General features: G+C 39.5%; 1 protein-coding gene across 27 annotated transcripts in view; it reads left to right on the forward strand.

The window, feature by feature from the left end:
• The window catches only part of FMN1 (formin 1), a 433671-nt gene that overhangs the window by 356217 nt on the left and 54548 nt on the right, over positions 1 to 22906 (forward strand). For all 27 annotated transcript variants that reach the window (XM_038579933.1, XM_038579922.1, XM_038579921.1 and 24 more), the window contains one exon: positions 17971 to 18022. In XM_038579933.1, the coding sequence (XP_038435861.1) occupies positions 17971 to 18022 (52 nt within the window). The remainder of the gene's footprint in view (positions 1 to 17970; positions 18023 to 22906) is intronic.

A 22906-nucleotide genomic window follows, 5' to 3' on the forward strand; every position in this document is an offset into this window, starting at 1 on the left:
GAAAATTCTGAAGAAAAATATTTTTCAAGCTGGAATTCTACATTTAGCCAAACCATCATGAAAATAAAAGGGAAAAGTAAATTCTTTTGAGCCTAGGAAGTTGATTACTCATAAATCCTCTCTTGAGGTTGTACTCCTTCAATGAGAAAATGAATCCAGGAGGAAGTGGAGTGGCAAAATGCGTGATGAATAAATACATTCATAAAATGATGCATAAATATTAGTCATAAATTCTTTTTGGTAATCTGGAAGTAAAGCTGCAGATGATAGCAACACAGAATGTGGCATAGAATGTGGTCCTGAGATTTGACCAGGAGGAAGGGAGAAGCAAGCCATTCTTATGTTGCTCAGAGTTAAGAGTGTAGAGCTATAATTAACTCTAGATACTCTTAGAATTGAAGATGTTTGTGTTATGGGTGTTGAAACTTAAATGTATTCACCATTGAGAAAGTTAGAATTTTCATTTTCAAACCAGTACAGAAAAATGACCAAAGGCAATTGGTGAATCCAACAAAAGTCAGGAAAGGGGGAACAGGAAAGAGCTAGAAAACCTGGTGAATAAAAGTGAAAAAATAAATATGATGGAAATATATCCAAATACATCTGTACTCACAATAAGCAGGAATGGGTCAACTTTACCGAGAGATGGAAAGCCCTAGCCAAGGCAGCATGAAGGGAAAAGAAATAACATGTTTTAAATGTGACAGAGCCACACAATCTAGAAGCTGAAGACAGTGGAATGCTGGCCTATATGTGCAGATTTGCTACTGACAATGTGTAGCCATAATACTGTAGTGCCTCTTGCAAGCACTAAATTTAATTTTAATTTCTAATTCAGGAATTGCTGTTATACCTGAAAGTATCAATTGGGTTTTTTTTTTTTTTTAATTTTATTTATTTATGATAGTCACAGAGAGAGAGAGAGAGAGAGGCAGAGACACAGGCAGAGGGAGAAGCAGGCTCCATGCACCGGGAGCCTGACGTGGGATTCGATCCTGGGTCTCCAGGATCGCGCCCTGGGCCAAAGGCAGGCGCCAAACCGCTGCGCCACCCAGGGATCCCGGGTTTTTTTTTTAATGGTAAACAATGGAAATTGACCCTGCTATATTAAGCTACAAAGAGGGGTTTATTGAAAATATTCTAAGCCAGGGTGCCTGGGTGGCTCAGTGGTTGAGTATTTGCCTTTCGCTCAGGTCATGATAAATAAATAAATCTTTTAAAAAAAATGTGACAGAGGACAAGGTAAAACTGCCATTATTTGCATACTCTGATTATCTTTTAGGACATCAATGCTATTTGAATAGTGCTGATCCATTCCCCCCAAAAAAGTGTTCTACCCCACACAATGCCAAATGATTAATGACCTACATATAAAAAGACAAAAGGCAAAAGAGAAAAAATATATATGTATGCATATGTCTATATATGAAGATTAAATTTGTGAATGAAAGATATTGTAAACTAAGTCAAAAGATAAGCAAAACCATAGAAAGATATCTGCACTGTAGGCAGTAGAGATTTGTACCAAAATCTATGTGATTAGCAAAAATTATAGTTCGGTCTTATCGGTTATTGGCTGTGAAGAATATAAAATGTTACTCTCACCATGGAGGATTACTTGATAATCTTGACTAAAATTAAAGCTTTACATCCTTGATGAGCAAGCAAGTGTACTTCCACATGTCTGACTTAGAAAAACCTTGCACATTTGCACAGGGACACTTGGGAGAAGTTCTGGAAGGACATACTTCAAACCAGTAACAGTCGTTGGGTCTTGGGGGAGGATGAGGATGGGGTGCAGAAGGCCACCAACAAAGGAGCTTTACCTGTAATTCTTAATAGTTTTACAAAAAGAATGCCTATAACCTAAAGTAATTAAAACTCTTTAAGAGTAAATGTTTTATTTTCAGTTTTGCAATATTCAGAATCAAAGGCTCTCCCATAGCTGTCACCAAAAAAAAAAAAAAAAAAAAAAAAAATAGCTTGTCTTATCTGTCATTCAGGTTCCAGGTTGAGCCCAAGTAATTATGAATCTCCACGATGGTGCTCATGTGCTACAGGACAAGAAATTTTTAGATGGAGATGTTTATAAGCACCCTTCACATTGTCTTGATGGATTTGGGTTGGAAATTTTCTGTGTTTATCTTGAGGCATATCGATTTTAAATGTCTAAATATCTATAATTTTTTTCTGTTTAATGCTGATGTGGTTGGGCTTACTTACCTCACCATTTGGGATGGTGAAATCTTAAAAAGTACATCAAAGGCAGATTATTCTTTCCAGTCCTGTTTCAGGTCTGCAGAAAATGGTAGGTTATGCACTTAAATTTTTAGCTTTATTATATGAGTGGCATTAAGCCAGCCATAAAATAATTGCCAATGATAACCGCATTGTTTCACTGAGCTTTTATTCGTGACTCTTGAGTCATTTTTCCTCTTCAGAATGAGAAGTGTATTTTGTTTATTTTTTTTTGGTTTGTTTTTTAAAACTAAGTTCTAAATACCCAACTTTTGGCCATATTTTTCTTCTGCTTTGGCTTTCTTTTTTTTTCCCTGTCAGTCATTATACTTCTGTAGGAAACTTCTTTAAATTTTTTTAAGGGAAGGACCAAAGCTAGCAAAGAAACAGATGTATCCCCTATAAAATATGCAATAAATCTTGTCCCACAGATTCTTTGCTCTGAACTTTCTGACAGAAACTGTCAAATATCCACTTTAATTCAGGTATAAACTGTTCACTCCGTGTCATGGCGCCAACAGCCATATGCCAGAATAAAGTTAGTGACCAGCCATAAAAACAGCAGCATAAGCACCTTTGAAATGGTGCAAGTCATCGTGGGTGAGAACGAGCCATATAAATCCATGGGGAATTAATCTCGGCTTTGCTACTATCCTGCTGTGCATTTACAATGCAGGACTAGCAATACTTTTAAAAGGAGAGAGAATAAGAGAGCCGTGTGTACACCTAATGAGCTTGTGAGAGGGGAGAAGGTGGTTCATGGAGCAGAAAGCAACAGCTTTCCCCCCCTCCGTGGAGCTCTGGAATCCCCTTGAAGAGGGCAGATCCCAGCCTGAGTGGAACATGTGGGCCGGTTCTTCGCCTTGCATTGCCTGGCTTTGCAGATCATGTGAAACCAATCTCCCCGAAGCGCAATCACAAGAAATGACTTCAGCTTCATAAATCATTGTTATCATCCCACAGGAGGAGGTAATGCTATGGTTTTTCTCCAGTAAAACATTTCAAGCCTCTGGTTTCAGGAGCTTTCCTTTTTTTTTTTTTTTCTGAAATCAGCTTTATGCCATTTGCACAATTAGCTTCAGGTTCCTGCCTAAAGGAGACAGTGGCATGGCGCTTCTCCAATTTACCTAATATTTGAACGTTTCCTCCTCTCTCAAATTCTAAGGGAGATCTATTTCCTACTGAGGGTGTGTGTGTGTGTGTATCTTATATATTCAGAGACCTCACACTTGCTTCAAAGTATACTGACCCTCAGTATTTTTTCCTGTTAAGAATATTTTCTTTATCTTGTGTTTTCCAAATATAGAACAGACTTATTAGGTTTAAGCATTGCGGAAAGAAATTTTAACTTATTTTGCAGCATAAGACATGATTTTAATGCTTGGGGCCATCTAAAACATGCCTCTTCTAAGCTACGGAAAGCAGAAGATTGAAGGGTAAAGCAACAGATTATTTCTGAGTTGAATCAAAAGATAAAACCCTGCTTTAATTATATTTGATCATATTTTAATAGTCCTTCATAACCATTTTTTTCCTACAAGATCTTATTGAAGAAATGTTGTCAGAAAATTATTTTGAAATGGGGCTTTCTTGGGTTTCCAGAAAATTATTTTATTTGAATAGGCTTCATTCAATGAAAGAAAGGCTTGTTTTTCAATTACTTTCGGACATTACCAACTAAATGATAAAAGATCTTTAAAAGTATTCATTTAGGGCAGCCCTGGTGGCTCAGCGGTTTAGCGCCGCCTTGAGCCTGCGGCATGGTCCTGAAGACCTGGGATTGAGTCCCACGTCAGGCTCCCTGCGTGGAGCCTGCTTCTCCCTCTTCCTGTGTCCCTGCCTCTCTCTCTCTGTCTCTCATGAATAAATAAATAATCTTTTTTTAAAAAGTATTCTTTAAAAATTGACCTATGCTTTGACAGATTAAATGAAAAAAACAAGAAACTGAATGATATATTCAGTATGACCTCAACTATCTAAAACAGCACAAATGGCTTTGTGATTATAAATATACACCTACATTTATGGAAATGAATCAAAATATTAGCAAAAGCATTACATAAGAAAGCCTTCTGCACTATGTCTATGGGTTTTTTTTTTTTCATATTTTCCCCTCATATATCTGTATGTTCTACAATGAGTTATTTTAAAATCTGGGGGAAATTATAAAAATTCATTAAAAGGAGAGGAAAAGGAGGATGACAATTATTGTTGAAAGGTGACTCCAGAGGTGCCACCTCAAATTTTATTAAGCTCACCAACAGTATATTTACCCCAGCAGACTTCTAAGCTGTGTGGTCAGTTTTAAAACCAAACCTCATTTCTTTGTCTCTTTTTACTGACTCCGATAATGATCACTTGTGCTAATAGCCCTTCTGCATAACTTCTAACGGAGCAAATTAAATGTGCTTCAATGTGGAAAAATATCTTCTACAGTGTCTTCTTTGGGAATCCTCATTCTCCCAGTACTTTTCTTTCTTGGACATATCTCCTGAGAAATGCACTATCACTACCTTCCCTGCACCTAAGATTCTTTGTAGCATCACAGCTATTGAAGTTAGGGTAATTCTTTGGTACCATTTCCAGCGGACCAATTTAAATCCCCAGCTATGACAAATTCTTGACCATAAGAAAGAAAATTAGGTAAAGTTATTTTGAAAGTCAAAGCAATAACAGATATCAGGATTGTTCAAATTTTTTCAGTTTTTCAATCACTCTAAAAACCTGGTTTCCCAAGGGCACTTAGCTTTTGCCAGGGCTCTAAAAGAAGACCAGTTTAAAGATAGCAATGAGCATTCTATGATTACTTATGGAAATTCTAGTGGTCCATTTCTTTTCATGATTAAATATCTGAATACTAATTTTTCCAAAGGGAGAGCTTCAATTATTTAACAAATGTCTTATGCTACAAAGATGTAAGTGGTTTCGTATAAATAGATCTAGATGCAGAGGAAATCTCCTTTGTAAAGCTATAGGTAGGTGCCATGTAATATTTTATCTGATATATGAGTATGACTTTTTTTTCTCTTCATTTTTGATTGGTTAAAATCAATCTTAATCTGTTAAACTCTCTGATCATGCATTAATGGCTTTTATCTGAGTTTTCATCTTTAAAATTGATTAAAATCATTTTTTATATTGTACATAATTCTAGACAATTCATAAAAATATGTGGGATGGTTACCAGATAGAAATTGTAAATTTTACATTTGTGAGTATGTATGTGTAAGGTATAAATAAAGAGCTTTAGGACTTTATTGTAGGTGACCAGCCTTTAAATTTAACTTATTCACCTGAATGCTTATTTTCCCAGTTATGACTTCTCTAATTTTCTAGCCTATGATTATATGGCAGTTTTATAGTTTTTAAGCAGGAACATGTAAAGAATAACAATGTGATGTAATGAAAACTATACCGAGTAAGGGGACAAGTTCCTTTTTGCCCCCAAACTAGTTATATGACCTTAGGCAGGTCACTGACTTTCAGCGTGCTCCACTGCTGCTTCCAAATACCATCAGTATTTCTTTTTCTGGTTATATTAAATGATACTAATTCTTCAAAAAGCAATTAAAGGCATGTGAAAAACAAAATGCCTATCAACCAGAGAGACAGAAATAGCAACTATGATATTTTGGTATATTACTTTCTGGTATTTTTAATGAATATATAATTTATTTCTGTGATAAATATTTTAACATAATTTCCATTCACACCATATTTGCTGCACTGTATTCTGAATTTTATCACTTATAACTGTTGTAGCATTTCTCTATGATATCCTTTGAAAACCTGATTTGTGGGATATTTGGATGTAGTACATTTGCTTCAGGTCTTGGGGAGTTTATTGTAGGGATAGATACATTATTAAAGGAAGAATAGGATGTTCAATTACTCAAGACGGTGGGTGCCCAAGCAGGCAAATGTCACTGGACAACTAGGAATTGTTGTGGAGTGGTGGTAATGATTGCAATAATTGATGTTTACTGAGTTAATGTGCCAAGTGTGATGGCTGAGCACCTTACAAACATCTCATATAATTATGATAACAACTGTCTAATATAAGTCCTATCATTACCTCCATTTATAGATTAGAAAACTCATTGTTATCCAAGTTAAACCACTTGCCCACGGCCAATAGCTGGAAAGTAATGGAGCAATTTGAAGTTTTGCTTCCACTATTATCCACAATGTAGAACTCCTCTGCTATGAGTTGGAATGATTAAATTATCTATGTAAATCCCTGAGCACATTATCTGACATACTGAGTGCTCAATGAATGTTCATCTTCTTCATCATCATAATCATCATTGCCACCACGACCATCAGCCTGATTATTCCAGTCAAGTGTGTTAAACTGCTTCACCAACTGATCAGCCAGTGGACTGACTGCCCCTCAGATCCCATTAGCTGTGACTGGTGGGCTGAAGAGATCATAGTTCAGTACACTGTTCTATTATCATAAAATCCAATATTTATTCAGTCCCCTATTATTTAACTTCACTCACTTATAAACTATAGGAGAGGTTTACGCTGGGAATTTCTTAGGTTTCTTCTAGCTAGTTCTCAGCTGTAAGTCTTCATTTTATCCAGTTTACAGATAGGTTGAGATATGAAGAATCAAATGATGACTCTAAGTAACAGAGATAGGCATCAGAGGCAGTTATAGGAAACCCAAAGATGCCAGTTGGTGCCAATTTTTTTCCATTTGTTAGTGCAGTGCTTAAAGGAGTATCTGTTGAAAATCAAGTGCTAAAATGCTATGAAACTTTTTTTAAAAATGAGGCCGTTGCTTTTGAAGAGCACTACTTTAAATCAAAGAGGAAAATGAGCACAGAGCCTGTTACGACTTTGCTCATGAACTTGCTTACAAATTCAAACTAGCAGCTGCTTTTGTAGTCATTCTCACCAATCAATGAAGCAACAAATTACTTATTTATAAACACTAGGTTTATAGTCTCAAGTGCTAAGCATTTTGAATACAAACTTTTTAAAAAGCATAGCCCATGCCTTCCAGAAATTATATACCTTTAGACTGGTGCTAATATCAAAATACAACAGGTTGTTTGGGAAAGGAGAACTTCCAGTGTTAAAATACCTGCACTTCATATCACCAAATGGTTATTTAGAGCCTTGTGACTCTGAACCCCATTGTCATTGAAATGTCCTCAAGCTTCTTGATGAAGCAAAATGGGGGCAACCCTTTTATAAATCCAACTTCTTTGCAATTCCTAAGATTTCCTAAATGATGTTTCTTTCATTTGGTGTCTTTTCCTTGAATGATGAGACCAGAGAATTCACTATCCCACATAACCCTTGAAAAAATTCTAAAGTATTATGGTAGGGATGAGCCTCCCTCCTGGGAATGAGATGGCAGAGAGACAGGGTAGACACTACAGGAAACAGGAGTTAGGTGTATTCTCTAAGTGAAAATTATAATTTATATTTGTTTAGAAGTATTTGTGAAAAAATAACTTCAAATAAAAGCATTTTTTCAAAAGAGGTGTCACTTCTATTAATGCTGATAAGTTAAAGGTATATATGGGCCTACAAGATGAGATAATATGGAGAATTTCAGGCCCTGTTCGAGAATGCAGCCACCTGACTCCCATTAATGCTAATGAGCCTCTCACTGGATCATTCTAAAATTTTACCTCCATGGTCTGTTTTAAAGCATCAAGAGTCAGGAAATTTAGAATGAAAGCTGAAATTCCATCTTGGCACTTTCTCTCTGATGTATATACTCCTATGAAAAATGTGTGGTATAGTGCAGCTTCAAGATATCACCTAAACATTTGAGAATTCTAGAGAAAAATATAGCCTGTTGGGAAGCAGTAGGGGGCATTGGAAACTATACTGGGTTATGAATCAAGAGACCTGGATACAAGAAAGTCATTTCATCAACCTGGGTGTTCACTTTCTCATTTCTATAACATTAAATTGTTGGACTAGGTTACAGATTATATTGTCTTACAAACTTTCTCAAGTTATTGCATCCGTATCACCTTGATGCCGAAAAAAATTGCTGTGTACAGGTTGTTGTACAGAATTGAAGGACTTCACTAGACTATACAGAAGCAGAGGGGAAAAGATCGTAGACTATTAAAAGCTAAATAAATGGTTGCCTTTAAGAAGATTGAGCAGAATTCTTCATACAGTCTAAAGGCTGAGTGTTGTGTCTAAATTGTGAGTGGCTAAAAACTTAACTGTGAGGGCAAAAGTCTCATCTAAGATAAAGCTATATTAGAGAAAAAGAAGTTGTAAAGCTTTTACAGTGGGATGAGTTGTAAACTATAGATATATTTATTTCATTTAGACCCAATTGCACTCTGATTACCTTCTAGAATTACAAATGGACAAAATATTTGCTTTTGTAATAATTATTATAGAGAACAAACCAGATGCTTAATCTGATGAGGACTTAGAATTGTATTATGATCTCTTGGGATACCTGGCTGGCTCAGTGGTGAGCGTCTGCCTTTGGCTCAGGGTGTGATCCTGGAGTCGTGGGTTTGAGTCCCACATTGGGCTCCCTGCATGGAGCCTGCTCCTCCCTCAGCCTGTGTCTCTGCCTCTCCCTGTGTGTCTCTCATGGATAAATAAATAAAATCTTAAAAAAAAGAATTAGGACAGCCCTGGTGGCTCTGCAGTTTAGTGCCGCCCTCAGCCCGGGACCTGATCCTGGGGACCTGAGATCGAGTCCCACATCGGGCTCGCTGCATGGAACCTGCTTCTCTCTCTGCCTGTGTCTCTGCACCTCTCTCTCTCTCTCTCTCTCTCTCTGCGTGTGTGTCTCTCATGAATGAATAAAATCTTTAAAAAAGAAAAAATTCTATTATGATCTCACAAGTAATTACTACAATCATCCCAGAATATAAAAGAATCATAGATTCTTTTCATTGTAGAACCAGGGAGATTTTTCTAATTCAAATTTTTATACCAGTAAGATATTTTATGAGGCATTTGAATATTATGCCTGGGTTTTGAAATATAAAAATGTAAATGACATATAATCATGTTATTTGTAAGCTTGATTGCATCAGAACTTCGTGTTTTCAACCATATATGAAAGAATTGAGCCCTATGGCCTGAAGGCCATCATTATGTGTTATGAACTGACATATCTAGAATGGTGCTACTTATGTATATATGAGGTGGAGAAGACTGAGAGAATAGTTGATCAAATCACCTTCCATATTCTGCAGCTCAGAGGAAGAACCTTGGCTGAGAAAAGCCCCAGGTGCCCAAGTTAGGTGATACTAGTATTTAGTTTTTCTTTGATGCCCATAAAAATATTTAGTTCAGTTCAATTATAAAGGCAACTGAAAATGGCAGATAAATATGATGAAAAAGATGAGATCTGGAAAGTCTGAACATAGGAGGATCCCAGCTCAAACATCGGCCCAAGGGTTGGACTAAATGACTTTTAAGACTCCTTGTATCTGGGTTCCTTTGATTTTATGACTCTAAAAGCCTCTTCAAAGTCTTTTGATACAGCATCTTTTGCTTAGTACTTTCATCAAAAGCCTGAGTTGTCTATTTCACTTTAGCCTTAGGTGACCTGGAAATCAAATTATAGCCATATACTAGGAACCTTGATAGCATATCTTCACCCAGCCTCATACCAATTTACACAGAAATTCTCACAGATGGCCCCTTATGCTCTTCAACTTTACCATCCAACTAGTTATTTACAAATGTAAAATCTATGGCAGACCAGAAATAATCATCCTTCTACTTTAACCACAACCAGGAAAAGTCAATAAAACAAGAAGTTTAGATAAGAGGGTAGCATCCTTCATGGGCAAGCATATCAGGAGGAAAAATGTAAATATAAGATACTCCTCTCACTGTAACTCAGTGGTTCCACCTACAAATATTTTCCCTCTGCAAATGTTAAAAAGTCATCCCTCTTTCCAGTGTCAGTGTGCTGTTGGCTCCATTGGTGAAAGCATTTTTTTCTCCTGGAAAGTGCACGACAGGGTGATTTCCTGAGAAATGAAAAATGACTGCCATGTTCACATCAGATGGATAGCACGCGAAGTGCAGTACAGTCCTTTTGTTTCCTTGTTAGCATCACCTGGCTCCTCTATTTGTAGAGCTGTAATAAAAACAGCTTCTTTACTGTGTGTCCTGTTGGTTTATACCAACCATGTCAGGTCCATAAACCATGGTATATTAAAGTGTAATAGACTGTGTAAAGAATACTGGGAAGATATTCCAACCTTTATCCCTTGCCCTCATTCCACACTTTACTACCTCCCAGATGGGTATCCATAAATATGACTTAATTATGTTTGGCATAAAACCTCCACTTTCTTTGAAAAGTGATGTCCTTCTTTGGCCACTTTCAGTGCATGAATATCACCCTCTTGAGGATAAAACCTTGAAAATTTCGGTACATTTAGTTGGCAAGTATTCATAGTCCAAATATTTTCTGGAAGTGTCATCTTGTTTATAAAAACATTATATTTCTCATAATACTTTTAAAAATTGCAGTCTGATACAGACAAACTCAAGGATCAATGTTTTTTGTATCCATGATCTATGATTCTAAATAAGATCTGGATGGAAATCCATTCTCTCTTGCTGTGTGATTCTATTGGACTCCCTTCTAATTTGTTGAAAAAAGAAAGCAAAGATCAGAAATTGCTGTGGGAGGAAATGGGCTCTGATCCCCCAGTAGGGAGGTAATGAGCAGGGACTATGATCTGCTAGTGTGGGTCCCTTCCTGTCACTTCATTCACCTGTCAAATAAGAGGAGTACTTACTAGTTTGTTAAAGTTGAGGCACACAGATTTTGAAATTCCTTTATGAAATAGATTTTTAGGGGGCACCTGGGTGACTCAGTTGGTTAAGCATCTGCCTTTAATTCAGGTCATGACCTCAGGATCCTGGGATCAAGCCCCAAATCAGGCTCTCTGCTCAGCAGGGAGTCAGCTTCTCCCTCTCCTTTTATGCTCTCTTTCTCTTTCTCTCTCTCTCTCAAATAAATAAACCCTATAAAATAAGTTTAAAAAAAGAAGTAGATTTTGGTTGCTGCCCTCAAGAAGCACCAAGTCTAGTAGGAAAAGCAGACTGCCAGTAAATGATGTCCATACTGTGCCCCCACATATGTGAACACAGCGTGGAACTGTACAGAAAGAGCAGCTCACCACTCAGTGAAGGAAAGGCATGGGTAGAGGTCTTCATGAAAGATATAATGTTAAAGCTTGGCTTTTGAAGGAAGAAAAGATGTTTCCAGTGAGGCTGTTTGGGAGGAGAAGACAAGAAGGAGGAGGAATGCAAAGCAGAAGAAACAGTGGTCCCCAAGAAGAAAGGTGCAAGAAAACAGGTTGGGTGACAAGAACAGTGAGGAGTCCCCTTGACAGGAGCATGGCACATGTAGCAGGAAGTAACAGGAGCCAGGCTGTTTAAGGGCTTACTGTGTAATGTGAGTGTACCTCATCCTGGATAGAGAGGAAGCTCCTGAACACATAAGCACAGCAGCGGCGTAATCCAGTTTGCCATTTAGGTTGGCAATTCAGCTGCAATGCGGAGAACTGGGTTTCCTATGTCATGCAAGGAACCCATTATAGATCACAGAGCCGAGAGCTTAGAGCAGGAGGCTTTGCTCTCAGAAAACTACCTTTTTGAAGTAGATCCCTACGTCATTGTCTTTCCCTGAGTATATGAGAGGTGATTCAGTTCATCAGGTCAAAGATTGATAATTCAATAATGATGAAGTGGGAAAAAAAAATCATAAGCTCCTCATACCTACCCCCTTGACTCCCGGGTAAATTTTCAAAATTATCAATCAGTTTCTGTCTTTTTCCTGAGGCTTAAATAAAATAAAATGGGCTTAAACAGCAAATATAATGACTTTAGGTCCAACATAGAAACCACCCTCCTAGAGACAAGCCTTAGGTGCCATGGTAAAGACATCGGTTTTGGAAGTGAAATGGGAGAACAGTGAGGATCAGAGCAGAGGACACCTGATCTGACTCGAAAATGATCACATGCAAAACTATCCTATACTGAGGGTGATTGTAGACATTCTTAAGAAAGGAAATTTGAAATTTTGTATTACTCATTCCAAAATCAGACAGGTGGAATAATGACTACTAGAGTTTGCTTCTAGCCGATCAAATAATAAATGGCTGTCAGTTTTGAGTTCTTAGGGCACGTTAGTCACTATGTTGATCTCTCATGTTCAGTAGCTCCAAGGGTCACAACCAGCTTGCAGGATAGATCTTATCATTCTAACGTAATGGTAAGGCTCAGAGGAGTTAGTTAAGTGACTTCCCCAAGGTCTTTCAGTTAATAAGTGACAGAGCACAAAGTCAACTCAGGCCTGCCCAACACAAAGCCCAAGTTCTTTCCACTATGCTACACTTGCATATAATTTTGTTGGAATTGCCATCCCACTGGAAGCTTGAACCCCCAGCAGTCTCAACATGACATGGGGCCACCAGAGGCCAACTCAAGAGATTCTGATGCAAGCAAGCATTGGCCCCTCTTCATGTAGTCTTCATATTTCCATGCACATAGACATTATCATCTTCATTTTGCAGAGATGGAAACCAAAATGTGAGACTTATCCTGACACTTACGTGGCAGAGATGGGCTTAAAAGTTGGAATTATCCATCCTGAGTTCTGCCTCACTCGGTAGGCCACAGTACTAAGGAATTTCACACTGGTTATTATGGGGTGTCTTTTTGATAACTAATGAGACAATGGTGATCAAATGAACTAGGAAACAATATTCCAAGGTATTAAAGCTTTACACAAAAGCAAATGGTCTTTATTCAGAAAGGCTGCATTAAATAAAATCCACATAAATACCTCTTAAACGAATAAATATCTTCCATAGAAGGCATGTTGCTTTCTGCCTGCGACATAGAATTATGAAAAATAAACATTGTTCTTTAATGGAGAAAGTTGAAGCTCAAGAAAAGCAACACAGTTCTACCAATTACAGAGAAATTATAGTATGTGTAGGTAGGTCACTGAGCACACTTGCCACTCACCTTTCTCCAAGGACATCCAGAAGTTCACCATCATCACAGTGTGTCCACACTATGTGACACAGTGTGTCCACGTCTTAATAAAGACGTTTGGAAGACAGAATTGATGTTGAGAGAAGCTTCTCACTTTTAGTACTCTGATTTGTTTTCCTGATTGCTTTTACTATCTGAAAAAGTGAGACTGTCAGGTCATCATCCTAAGCAACTACTTTACAACTCAGATTTGGAAAACCATTGTATTTAACTCATTGCAGACAATGAGACAGCCTCTTGTGCCAGAAAGAGAAGAGGGCAAGGCTGGGGATGCCTGTTATTTTCTCCTTTTACTTCCTTTGGTGCCATGTCAGTCTCTGACAACTCATCCAAATTTACTCTTCTAAGAAGCCTACCCAGCCCCCACCATACCCATATACAATGTAAGCTAAAAAGGAAGCACCTGGAGCACCTGGGTGGCTCAGTTGGTTAAGTGTCTGCCCTTGGCTCAAGGCATGATCCCAGGATCCTGGGATTGAGCCCTGTGTCAGGCTCCCTGCTCAGTAGGGAGTCTACTTCTCCTTCTGCCCCTCTCCCCACTAGTGTTCGCTTGCACTCTCTCAAATAAATAAAATCTAAAGAAGAAGAAGAAGAACAACAACAACAACAACAACCGCCTAAATACTAATGTCCATGGGGTTTTGTAGAATAGAAGACTAAGTAAATCCCATCATACATTCAGGGCCACTGCTAGTCAAAGCTGTAGGGTAAAGACAATTTACACGTGACACTTGTCATCTTCAGTTTAGACATTGTCTCCCTTTTGGGTGCCTGGTACCTCTGTAGCATGCTGTGGGGGCCTGGCACCCTAATTCAGTAATCCATAGTAATCTCCTATAGGCAACAAGCCGTGCTCTGGAAATTTTTGTTGCTATGCATTACCAAAAATTATTTACACTGGATCTTTTTCTCTCCAGTTTAATTGTCTGTCTTCCCCAACTGGAATGAAAGTTCTGTGGGGACCTTTGTTTTCTCCACTGGGGTATCCCAAGCACCCAGAATAGGGTCTGGTACATGGAACAGAAGAACAAACCCACCTATGTCATTATGTCTGTTAATACTAATTGCTTAAGTCAGAGCTTGCAGAACCTGATATGGTCAACAGAAATGTTCTCTTTGTCCTATAGAACATCTGGAAAAAAATGTTTTTCAGTTGAGAACATCCATTTAAAAATCTTAGCTTCTCTGAAAAAGGAGGAAGATCTGATAACAATGGCAAATGCTTTCCCTCCCCTACATGGGGTAGGCCTTCCCATTTTCCTACCACAGCCTGTCAGCTTCCCTATACTGAGACTGTTGGTCCCAATGTTGAGAAGCAAGGGATAGAGTTTTAGAATATTAGGATTCTTATACTTGGCCTACAGTTGCCTTAGTGGCTGGTGATACTAGGATTTGAATTTGTGACTCCAGTCTTTAAACATTTTCTTTCCAAGTAATGTGTTTTTGTTATGCTTAGAGCACTTCAAAGACTTAAAGTGTGTAATGACATGGTTGGAAATGTCACATATTTTGCCGGGAGAAATCTTTTAGGCTGATAGAGCTTCCAGATCACACCATGGAAGTGGCTGCCTTTTCTGTCTATACACAGGCTCCTTGCTTAGAAAAAATCAAGGTCTCTAGGTTCTTCTCATTTTCCCAAAGGTTCTTTCCTTGCCCCCAGACCCTCAGAAGTTCTGCAATATGCATTGGGCCTCTTGGAAACCCTTCTTTTTACATTTTGCATGCTAGTTTTTTTCCAAATAACCACATTTAGAGAGCTATTCGAAAATCTTATTGAACGCTTTATTCCATGTAGAAAGGGTATCTGTTGTCAGTGAATTTATATGCAAAGACAGCTGGGCTACGATCTACTTATGGCCTGGAAGTAGCCAGTTAGAAACCACCTGGTGACAGAGAACAGCAGAGGTGCTCCAGGAAGATCACTCAGGCCTCAAAGGAATTTTCCCTTGTGTTTGGCCATGCACATAGTTAAGAACCACTGGCTAAGAACAAACTACTTGTTTGTCTCACATTTTGGAGGACTCGGTAGTTTAGGAGAGACAAAAGTCACTTACTGTGTCTGACTGGCTAAGAATGAGACTAATTCACAGAGACTCCTACTAGGAGGATGGGGAGAAATCATACTGCAAAAGATGACCATAACTATGATCTTACCTAAGATGGCATAGTTAGGGATCCCTGGGTGGCGCAGCGGTTTGGCGCCTGCCTTTGGCCCAGGGCGCGATCCTGGAGACCCGGGATCGAATCCCACATCGGGCTCCCGGTGCATGGAGCCTGCTTCTCCCTCTGCCTGTGTCTCTGCCTCTCTCTCTCTCTCTCTCTCTCTGTGACTATCATAAATAAATTAAAAAAAAAATTAAAAAAAAAAGATGGCATAGTTATCAAAGCAGAATCATTTTAATATTTAAAAAAGTCGGGGATCCCGGTGGCTCAGCGGTTTAGTGCCTGCCTTTGGCCCAGGTCGTGATCTTGGAGTCCCAGGATTGAGTCCCACATCGAGCTCCCTGCATGGAGCCTGCTTCTCAGTCTGCCTGTGTCTCTGTCTCTGTCTCTGTCTCTCTCTCTCTCTCATGAATAAATAAATAAAATCTTTTTTTAAAAAAAGTCATTTTTGTTCACTAACATTTGCTGGACTTTAAGGTATACAACATTAGCCTGACATTCTTGTTTAGTCTATGTTTGTATTCTGAGTATCAAGTGCTATGTTTAGGGAATCTAGTATCTTTCTTTTTAAGGGATATTTGTCCAATATATGCAGTTTTCAGCTAAAATAAGCTATTTAATATATAGGCACTCCTACCATGTTTAAGGCTCAGCAGAAAACAACCTAGATAAAGTTGCTTCTCTCCTTGAGCTTACATTCAATTGTCATATAATGAATGCTTGAGAAAACAAATTATCTGCCAGGCAGATAGAGGCTGGGCAGGGAAAAGGTAAGGTGCAGAGGTTGAGAGAGTTGGGGGAGGGGACAGGGATGTGCAGAAAGGGGTGGTTTTTACTTAGTGAAGTCAGAGAGTATTACTGAGACCTGAATACAGTAAGGGGGCCAGTCATGCAAAGACTGTTGGGCAAAATGTCCCAGGGCAGAGAGGCAGCAAGTGCAAAGGACCCTCCCATCCCCCTCACCCAGTGCGCATGCTCAGTGTGCTCAAGCATCACCAAACTGGCAGAGAGACTGAAAAGGAATGAGCCTGGGAAAAGAGAAAGTGACATCACAGAGGAGCCAGCAAGCAGACCTGCGAGGCCTAATGGGACATTGTGAAGATGTTAGAGGTTATATCAAGAGTGATGACCAGATTTGGAAGGTTTTGAGCAGGGTGTAACTTGATAAAATTGACATTTTAAAATAATGATGATAAGGTACTGATAATACCTTTCATGTCATTTATTGGTTGATCATGTATTACATGACAAGCACTTGATGTGTTGTCAATCATTCAATCTCTATAATAGCTGTATGAGGTAGTCACTGGGGCTATTCTTATAGGACAGATGAGTCAATAACTGCAGTTGGTCATGAGTTGACCACAGTCACACAGGTAGTACATGGCAGAGCTAAGCTTAATAAAATAGTGCTATTTTAAAATCCTTTAATATCTTTCACGAAGTATCTTTCATGAACATCAGAGCCCCTAATAGATATGACTGATTGTCTTTTCCTGTTCATTTTATATCACTGTAGCCTTAAATGAAAGGAGCCTCAAGACTTACATAGAAAATGATTTAACTATTTTTCTAAACATTTTTAAAATGAATAAGTTTTATTTTCATATATAAAACATTTTCTGATTAGAGAGATATGTAAAGCCACCACCCAAAAACGAAACCTCCTAAATAAATAGTTCCTAAGGAACACTGGTTCTTAATCTATAAATTCAGAGTTACATGGATTTCCTTAGTAGTCTTAAATATTTTTTTTTCAAAGCATTTAAAGATAGTATTCTGAAAAAGGAGACCATAGGCTTCCCCAGACCTCCAAAGGAGCCTCTGGGTGTAGAGACAGTATGTGCAAGTGTTCCAGTGAATTTGTTGGAATCTGAGCAGAACTGCTATAAATGGTACTGGGTTTCTGATGTTTGGGGAGAAGTGGGGAGAGTGCCAAGTACGCACCAAAGCTCCCAAAGAGGCCAGCTGTAGCTGGGGTGACTACGTGACCAATCTGGTCAGGATTGTTCCAATTTATGTTATTGTCCAGGTGTATTATTAGCTGTCACCTTCTTTCATTCTCAGAAGTGTCCCACTGAGAACACTAAATTATATGACCCCCATTAGCCACAGCTATTCCCATGAAAGCAAGGGTGGTAGATGTAACCATTTGAGAACTATCTCCAGGACATGTGGTAGGGGCTGCCAACCCCTGAATTCAGAATTATTTTGATAATACATGAGTGTAATAGAGTAGAAGATTACACAAAAGATATGGTGGAAGAGAATACTGTTTTAATAATAATTTCTGGGGGATCCCTGGGTGGCTCAGTGGTTTAGCGCCTGCCTTTGGCCCAGGGCACGATCCTGGAGTCCCAGGATTGAGTCCTGCATCGGGCTCCTGGCATGGAGCCTGCTTCTCCCTCTGCCTGTGTCTCTGCCTCTCTCTCTCTCTCTCTCTCTCTCTCTCTCTCTCTGTGTGTGTGTGTCTATCATGAATAAATAAATAATCTTTAAATAACAATAATAATAATAATTTCTCTTTCACAGCCAAAAAAGAGCATAAAATGGAAGAAAGTCACTTGGAGAATGCACAGAAAAGGTAAGTGGCTCTGAGTTGGCCTTAGTCTTTTTGGGGGGCTAGCTGTCCCTTTTTATTATTGTTATGTTTAAGTGCAGTCATACCAGAAAGCCATCACCATTGTCTATCTTCAGAACTCACTCATCTCCAAATGGAACTCTGTACCCATTAAATCATAACTCCCCTGTCTTGTTCTCCCACCCCGGCTCCTGGAAACCATTATTCTACTTCCCATCTCTGTGACTTTGACTACACTAAATACCTCATGTAAGTGGAATCAAGATAGCATTTTTCATTTTATGACTGGCTTATTTTACTTAGCATGGTGTCTTATGAGCCATTCTTTTGGCCCCATTTTTTGAGACTATATATCCTTGAGCAATCAAGATTCATAGGGAGCTCAAGACTTGGAAATATTTCTCCTCAAAGAGTACAGAAGCAGTCAGAAGTGATTGACGTGCATTGCGTCATGGCACTGTCTGCATCTCCTCCATTTCTCTGATCCTGAACCACTTTATGGAAGTAAGGAACAATGTGATCCTTTTTAGCCTTACAACAAGAGTAAACCAATTATTCCAAACACCTAAGCAACTTATTACGTCTTTCCTCAGATCTGAGAGGATTCTATAGACATGGGGCAAGTGGGGAGGAGGGACTGACCTCCAACTATGAAAAGTGCCTCAGAAATTGGGAGAGACCTCAGAAGTCTTCTGTTCTACCCTTCACCTACTCCAGGCCTCCTCTTTGCTCTTCTTGCTCTTAACTGACAGCAGAAAGGAACCACCCACTTCACCCAGTAATCAGTGGCTCTGGTCCCTGGCAGAGATTTTTGGTTTTGCCACCTGACCAGATTAGTCAGCTTGGCTATGCCTCCCTCTTAAAAAGGGATGAGTGAGAATATATTGAGCCATTCTCATTTTCAGCACAAAGATCCAAGATAGATTTTGCTGGTGCCGATTCTAAAAGTACTAGAAAATTAAACGAGCAGTAGGCAGAGGAAATAGCCTACAAGGAAAATGAGCTTTACAAATGCATGAAGAGAGGAGTTCATTAGGTGCAAATGAACAAACTCTAGAAACAAACCGTTTCCTCCTGCCTAGCCACAATTTCCAAGAGTTCTGAGAGCCTACGGACAGTGCTGTCGTCTCTGCCTCGACAGGCGCCAACATCTTGCCCCACTTCCAACTGCCAGTCAAATTAAAATGCAGATGAAAGGGACGTGAAGGCCAATCCTGCATTTTGCTAAACGCAGCCATGTTCTTGAGTCATGACTATCACGCAAGCATGATCATCTTTGAAACCCCCAAAGCAATGACATGACTATGTTTTTAGATTTCTGGCCCCTTGATTGGACTTAACCCTCTATTAAGTTTTCCTTTCCTCCATGTGTAAAATGAATATCTCTGTGTTGCAGAAAACAGCATGTTCAGAAGAGGCCATCAACAAGGGTACATTGGTGTCAGGCCAAACAGAAATTTGGTTTCCGGGGTGGATGTCAAATATCTAATATTTCTTCAAGATTCTTGCTTCAGGAGGCACCTGGTTGGCTCTGGTTGAGTGTCTGCCTTTGGCTCAGGGCGTGATCCTGGGGTCCTGGGATTGAGTCCCATATCGGGCTCCTCTTGGGGAGCCTGCTGCTCCCTCTGCCTGTGTCTCTGCCTCTTTCTCTGTGTCTCTTGGGGATAAATAAATAAAATCTTAAAAAAAAAAAAAAAAAAAAAAAAAAGAAATTCTTGCTTCAAGAAAAGGGGGCCCACCTCAGAGGGGCCGAAGCTGCTGCTGTGCATTAGCTATGCTGAGGGGAGTCATAAATTTTAGTTGTCAGCGTTTTCCGTGACTTTGTGATGAAGGTAGTATAGCTTTCACGTCATACATGAAATACGTTAGATCCCATCTTTAATGTAGTAACCACAGTTGTTTGCTTGCACTCTTTAAGGAGGCTGGTGGTCAGTGTTGCAATATTCGTGTGAGATTTAGTAAATTTTTCTGTTTTATTCTCAAGAGAAACCATTTGCTCTGAGGCCAAGGCATGTTTGCTTTTCCTCAGCAGTTTCTACAGGCATGCATGTAAAACAGTAAGTAAATGTGTTCCGCTTTGGCGTCTCAACACTGTAAAAGAGCTCACGTTGCCATGGGCGCTTTGATATCATCGTCATCTGTGCTTTCAAAATATGTAGCCGAATTAAAAAGATAGGACTCAGATAAGGAATTAGAGCAGAGAGAAAAAGAAGGAACAGAGTGAAGTCAAGAAGTTTACGAAATGTAATGTATGATTAGAAATCAGTCTTTCCACAGTTGAAAGCTGTTTTAGAGTTGTCTGCTGGCAAATAGACATCTTGAATGACTGCATTGTCCATTGGAAAAGATTATCCTGGCTGTTAAATAGCAATAGTTTCAGGAGGACAGTAGTCCAGTAGGTGGTCATAGGTTCATATTCGAGCCTTTAGCTTTTTCTTGAACAAAGGGATAACTCTGAAGTCAAAAGAGGCATATCCTCAGAGCAATTTCCTCTTTGTCAAAGTTGCAGAGTGCCAAAGCCAGGCCATCCCCTGGGAATTTGTTTGCTCCAGTTCTTCTGAGGAGGTTCACTTGCTTTCTTAGTTTCTAAAACACATCGGGGGGGGGGGGGGGAGCGGGATAAAAGTGCTAAAATTCAGTATTTCCTTTAGTTTCTGCCCCCTTGGAGGGTTAGCAAGCCAGACCTCACAAACCCCCAGAGTGAGAGGTGATGAAGGTACATGGTTAGCTCCAGTTTAGGCTGGGAAAAATGAGGTCTCTAGAATGATGACATGCTTTTCAGAAGCTCCATGATAACCCACCAAACAACACTTGCATTCTGTGAAATAATACTAGTATTGGCAGCATCTTGAACTCCAGATACTGCCAGGGGTGCTGGGATGATCCATGAGGCACAGTGACTGGGATTTCTGTACTCTTCACTATATTCTGCTGGAAAATAATTTTCTCCTCTGAATACTAAGAGGGAAAGACTTTCTCTTTTCTATTAATGCACAAAGAAATATGCTTCTGTATCAAAGGTGACCATAAAGAAGAGAAAAAACAATGATGATATGCCTTGCTGGGGGGTGATGCCAGGAGGGCAGCTGTGTCTAAAGTAGAAATGGAAAAAAAAAGAGAGAGAAGAGGGTCTTTTTTTAGATGCCTGTGTCAGTGAGCATGAGCAACAGAAGGGTGGAGTGGGAAAAGCACTTCACTTAGAATCGGGGATCTCAGGTGGTAGGCCCAACTCTGCCAACGAATAAAGTCATTTAATCTTTCCAGCTCTCTGTTTTCTCATCTCTAAATTGAGAGCATCAGAAAAGTTCTCCTATACATCCCTTCCAGTTCTAAAGCTCCATGACTCTATAAGAAATTCACGTCCTGTTCCTAGAGGTCACATAACTCTCTACTAACTCTCTACTTGCATATTTCCATTCTACAGTCAATATAATTTTCATTTTGAATGAAATAAAAGTATATGCTATCGAGCATATATTTGGTTGTATCAGCGTTTTGACTGCCACGGAGTTAAGAGTCACCTCTGGCAGGGAAGTGGGCATTGCGACTTTCTTCCATTCCTGGTTTTGTTCCAAATTATGTATGTTTGGAATTATAAAAGAGTCCCTTAAGAAATTACTGCAGTTATTGCCTTTCTCCACTTATGCACTTCCAGTCTTTTAATAACTGGGAGCCAAAATTCCCTGGCCAGTAGTTTTAATTTGCATTAAAAACAGATTTATTATTTACAGAAGCACAAAGAATTTATGGGACTCAGAGCTGCAGCTCCAGCTTGGATCTCACCTAATCATAGCCATGGAATCAATTAACAGTTCATCTGTGAAATGTGATAAAATCTTATGAGATACATATTGCCCAATAACTGAGAACGAGATGAAAGTATTCTCCATAATAGTAACGGGGCTTCAGGATTTTACAATTACCATTGAAGAGAGCTCCATTAGAAACTCAGTATTCAGGATGGCCACAAAAAACACACTGTGTCTGAACAGATGATAGAGCACCGCGTAGTAAACCTAGCCAGCCATTCCTGCTTTGATTAGTTTCCAACACCCTAGAAGAAGGGGACCATTTATTTAAGTGTTCTTGCTCATGGCAAATGAGCTTGTGAGGCTTTGGGTGGGTGGAGGTTGGGGGCGGGAGACTAAGTGCAGAGCTATAAATTGCTACAAAGCTAGTGCCTCCAAGAAGGGCTGCCTGGGAGGCCCGGTGTGCAATGAGTCTGGTGTGCAATGAGCTTCTGAGGGGTAGGTCAGGGGATTCGGAGTGATGGCTGAGAATCAGCTTTGGGAAACCCAGACCCTTTTCTGACCGATTAGAGATCATCTTTCCAAGATCAAAGACGGTTTTTCATCCAAACCTGGCCCTGCCTTCAGTTCTATCTCCTTTGATGCATCGGTGGTTTGCATTCTTGTATCATATCAAGCCTTAAGCTGTAACCTTCTTAGAGATCATATATTCTAAGTCTTACTTCACCCTTGAGAAAATGGAGTCTGGTGCTGAGTGATTGACCCAAGATTACAAAGCCAGCGGATGCCAGAATAAGGATAGAATAGCTCCTTGATTTTTCTAGGAAGCACTCAACAGATTAATCTCTTCCCCGTGGGCCGCCTAACTGACCACTGCTACCGCTGCAGAATCAGTATGTCATCCTTACATGCTCACGCAATCATGACACACAAAATGAAGAGCTGGTAAATGATGTGGATTTGAGGTGGAGAACAAATACAGCGCTTTACTGGCATACCCCCCTGGCATTGGACATGATCATTTTCATACACATAAAATGTGGCCAGGAGTGTCAGGTTGAATTTCTTGGCGAATCGGCTCAAGCAAATAAGGTTTATGAGGCTTGGGATAAGCCACAGTCACTATGACTCTGGGCTC

This window comes from Canis lupus, chromosome 30 (genome assembly GCF_011100685.1).
Source record: "Canis lupus familiaris isolate Mischka breed German Shepherd chromosome 30, alternate assembly UU_Cfam_GSD_1.0, whole genome shotgun sequence".
Taxonomy (NCBI): Eukaryota; Metazoa; Chordata; class Mammalia; order Carnivora; family Canidae; genus Canis; species Canis lupus.